Source organism: Crassostrea angulata, chromosome 1 (genome assembly GCF_025612915.1).
Source record: "Crassostrea angulata isolate pt1a10 chromosome 1, ASM2561291v2, whole genome shotgun sequence".
NCBI lineage: Eukaryota > Metazoa > Mollusca > Bivalvia > Ostreida > Ostreidae > Magallana > Magallana angulata.
In genome coordinates this window covers 19,418,163-19,422,440 of record NC_069111.1, presented here as the reverse complement: position 1 = coordinate 19,422,440, position 4,278 = coordinate 19,418,163, and the positions used below count along the sequence as shown (strand labels likewise).

Here is a 4,278-nt window from a genome sequence, read left to right as displayed (position 1 = left end):
TTATTTTCATTTAAAATTCATTTTGATTTCCTGATTTTTGACAATAATGCTTCCTATTCTTTTAATTAATAAAATTTCATTGAATCGCCGTTGAGGGAAAATTTACCTGGAGTTTTATGGTAGATCATACATCAAACTGGTGATGTATTGCCTGTGATAAAGCTCACTGAGGGGGATTCTATGAATTACCTGCACTAGAATGTAGATATATAAAAGCTCGTTGTCCCTTTAATTACCTTCACAAATGAAAAGATGTTGACAGTGTTGTTATTGGTGAGTTCTTTTTCTGTAAACGCTTTTCTGGGGGATGTTTAAGATATTTTTTAAAAATTCTAATGACAAAACTCAACTAATATTTAAAGTCCATGATATTTTTCAAATCAAACACATTATTAAACCGTAGTTAAATCTAAGAATTTTTTTTATAACGACGTAGTTTTTTGTGTATAAGTGCTTTGGTTTCATTACAGTAACTGTAAAAACAAGTACCTACTTTTATTCAAGTTTCATTTTTTTTTTCGCATGAAACCTTACCAAATCTAAAGTAAAGATATCTAATTGCCGCTTTTTAATGCATTTGACTTTTTGTGACGATGTTTGCTGTATTTTAAGTGAAAACACATAACTATAATTTAAAAGCCTTGCGATGCAAAGAATAATTGTTATAAAAATAAAATCCATGAAACTATATTTTTCTTTTAATTTGTGATCGGTTTACTGTTACATGGAGAAAATGATTTTCTTAATTGAAAATTTCAAATATGTTTTATCAATTGCTACAGTTATAATTTAATGATATTTTTTGACGTCGATCAATATTTTTATTTTATTTTCAATTTTAAGAATTGAATTTCAAGCTTCTGTGATGGTTTTAAAAAATATCTCGTTGGGTTATTCTCAATCCGTTTTTTTTGTTAGTTGCATAATCTTCAAAAATGAAATAGCCTAAGGGCTATGAGTATTCTCCTTAATGATAAAATAAATGTACACACGAAATTTATTGAACCGTTTTCTTTACAAAAACTGCATGCACTGCGTGACAAATTATAAAAACTTACTTTGACATATAAGAATAAACTTCTCTTGATTTACTCTCACCTATATTACCAACTCAAGCAAATCATGGACTTGGACGGCTGTAGCTATTTGTATACTACATCAGTCTCCTTAAGAAGAATATCTTTGCATATAGATAACGTAAAACATTTACATTTTCAAGCTCTAATATATTAAGGTAGATCTGATGGATTATTTCTTAAACGCTCAACCTTATTCAACTGTATCAAACTATTCAGAAGCTGTTATCAGTCGAAATTCGGCTAAAATAACTGAACATCTTAGCTATTTTATACTTTACTAACTATATTTTAGAGTTGGATTCTCAGCGGTAGTGTCCTTTCACAGATTCATTCCAGTCTGCCTGGGTCTCCATCTCAAAAATTTGAGACTGCAGGCAGTCATAACAATGTTCGAGACCTTATCCCTCCAAACATGTTACCACAAAACTCACTTGCATCTCCAGTAAACCCCGGTCTACCTTTATCGGCAGCAGTCCAAAATATCATACCCGGAGGTTCTGTACCAAATCTCGACCAAAGAAATGTCAACGATATTTCTAGAAATTTAAATGATCCTCAGATATTTCCACACTTTGGAAACGCCTTCAACTTACAAAACCAACTTGGGGGATTTGAAAATGCTCTCAATATTCAAAATCGGTTTAGAGAATTTGCACAACCAGAACAACCTGAATGGCAAGAAGAAGCAAATCGCTGGAACAGACACACGGAACCGCCTCTATCAATAGAAAGAAATCTTCCACCATGGTTGACGAACACGTTTTCAGATAGATTCAGAAGTCCATTTATAAATGGATTTAACAATCTAAGGAATGATCCAATCCTGGATATTCCATTTGAAAAAAGAAACAATGAAGTCAACCATAAAACCATAAGTACGTTAACTGAAAATATTGAAATTCCCTCCGACAAAGACCTAGAACATTTTCGTGATATTAAAAATCATGTCCCTGTAAACACAGACTTTGTTTCGAAATCAAGAGTACCTCAACTGGGGAATATTAATCGTCAAAGAGGACTATTAGTTGGCCCTACAATACCTAAAATTGACGTGATGCAGCATTTAGATGACTTAAGCATGATACTAGACGATGTTTTTATGAAACAAGTACCGAAAATAAGTTGCTCTCTGAGGCTTTACCCACTTTACAAACGGGTAATGGTAAATATGGTGAAAGAATTATTTAAGAAGGTACAACCAAATGAGAGGCTTTTCAGCATGTTATGGAGAGACCTTAGGATATGTGGCCATTTTAAGTCGTCCAAAACAGACAAACTGGTTAAGAAACTTCATCGGTATGATAGAAAGAAATCTAAAGACAACTCTGACGAAAAACCGGGATCAATCATCCCAAAGAATATTATAAAGAAAAGAAAGTATTTAGAGAAGGTTTTATCCAAACGGTACAGGCAGTTTGTGTCGACCAGAAAGCCATTCTTAAGAAGGAAAAGTAAATTTCGTAGTGGGTCGAGTTCTCATGATAGTTCACAAAGTGAGGAGTCGAGGTCATCCGAGGAATCAAAACCTAGAAGAGAACGCTATCCGAAAAATTGGAAACGCGATCGATCGGGTGCGAAAAGATTTTCAAGGTTTAAGAATGAGAATAAATCTTTTGGTCAAGATTCATCAGATCAAAGTGATTAAACACTAAAAGAACAATCATGAAATAAAGGGACGAAGGTTTAGGGTTTCATATATTTGTATTATATTTTATTGAAAGAATCAATATCAATAAAATTTTAAAACTTTCTTTTGCTGTTTATATGGCTTTGCAGATGTTGTAGATGATCCGATAGCAAACTTGCCAATTTTGCCTGTGTGATTTTTTTTCTGTGATAATTTTTTTTTTAAAAACCTTTAAAGCGGTTAACAATTATAAAAATAATTAGTTTTGTCGTTATGTTTTGACAGACACGTCTCTCATTTTTCGTGGAACTGACATGCAATTCTTATTTATCCTTTACTGTTGTCAATGTAGTAACAGGAATGACGAATAAGGAATAATGTGTAGCAGTTAATTTTGATAACAATAATTAAAAAGTACCTAGAAACAAATGATAGCTACTAAAGATTGAAGTGGAGTTCTGTATGAGAAATATATCAGAGTATAGATTAATTGAGGGAGACATATTAACTGATCAAGTGGATTTTTTTTCGAGATTATTAAAATTGACCAAAATGGACAACTTGGACAGGTTTTATATATTGTTTGACAATTTGATATGCCATTAAGATTTCGAAGTGTAGGAATTTGTTTCAATAGACATGGACAACTACTGCAGTAATAAAATATCGTGTTAAGGATTACGTTTACTCAGAATGATAAAAAAAACTCCACTGATGTTAATGATAAGCCATCTATTTTGTGTTATAGACCTTTCATGGTAGTTTTATTTTTCACTTTCAAAAACGTAGGTCAATGACCTACATTTGAATTAATGGCCATTGAATGTTTTTTGAAAATTTAAGAAAAAAACTTAAAAATTTTACACTAAAATTGAAATTTTCTTAATTGTGAAAAAAATACAAATTGCTAAACTCTTTTAAAAATGAAATAAAGTTTATGAATGATAAACACACCAAATAGAAACAAAGAAAGAAGTTTTCATCCACAATATTTATAAATATCCGTGTCCAAATTTCCTCTATCACTTTGTAAATTATTCAATTTTACAAAAATTTGAATGATGATAATACATAAACATTTAAACTAAGTATATTTACCTTACTTTGCTGGCATAAAATCTATATGAGGCAAATGATCAAAATGATATGTGGTGTATTTTATCGTTTTTAAGCATTTTTTTTATATTTTTGTTGTGTGTGCCATACAATTATCTAAATGAAAAAGTAAGATAAAACCCAACAAAAAATGTGCAAAATATGTTTACTAACAAATAAAATCTTAACTTTGAATAATATAGTACTACCAAATATATTTCAGTGAAAAATAAAATCTGAAAAATGAAGCCCGAATTTCCTCTGTTTTGAAAAAAGCACAACTTTGTCTAAGCCTAATTCCAGTAAAAATATCGAAGTCAATTGAGTTTTAGTTCACATGATAACTACTTTTTATGTTTAAAACAAAATTTTACTCATGACATTGAACTTTAAAAGAATCCAAATTTGAGAACTTAAATCCTTAGTAAATAACGTCCTTAAATAGAAGTTATCCTGTGCATCCAATACGTAGTCTGT

The 4,278-nt window shown here is 30.8% G+C and overlaps 1 protein-coding gene across 1 annotated transcript; it reads left to right on the top strand.

The window, feature by feature from the left end:
- The first annotated feature begins 246 nt into the window (after window positions 1-246).
- On the top strand, window positions 247-2,830 carry LOC128170624 (uncharacterized). Its single transcript, XM_052836403.1, has 2 exons — window positions 247-273; window positions 1,372-2,830. The coding sequence occupies exons 1-2, from the start codon at window positions 253-255 to the stop codon at window positions 2,722-2,724; spliced, it is 1,374 nt and encodes a 457-aa protein (XP_052692363.1). The 5' UTR covers window positions 247-252; the 3' UTR covers window positions 2,725-2,830.
- Window positions 2,831-4,278: the final 1,448 nt, after the last annotated feature.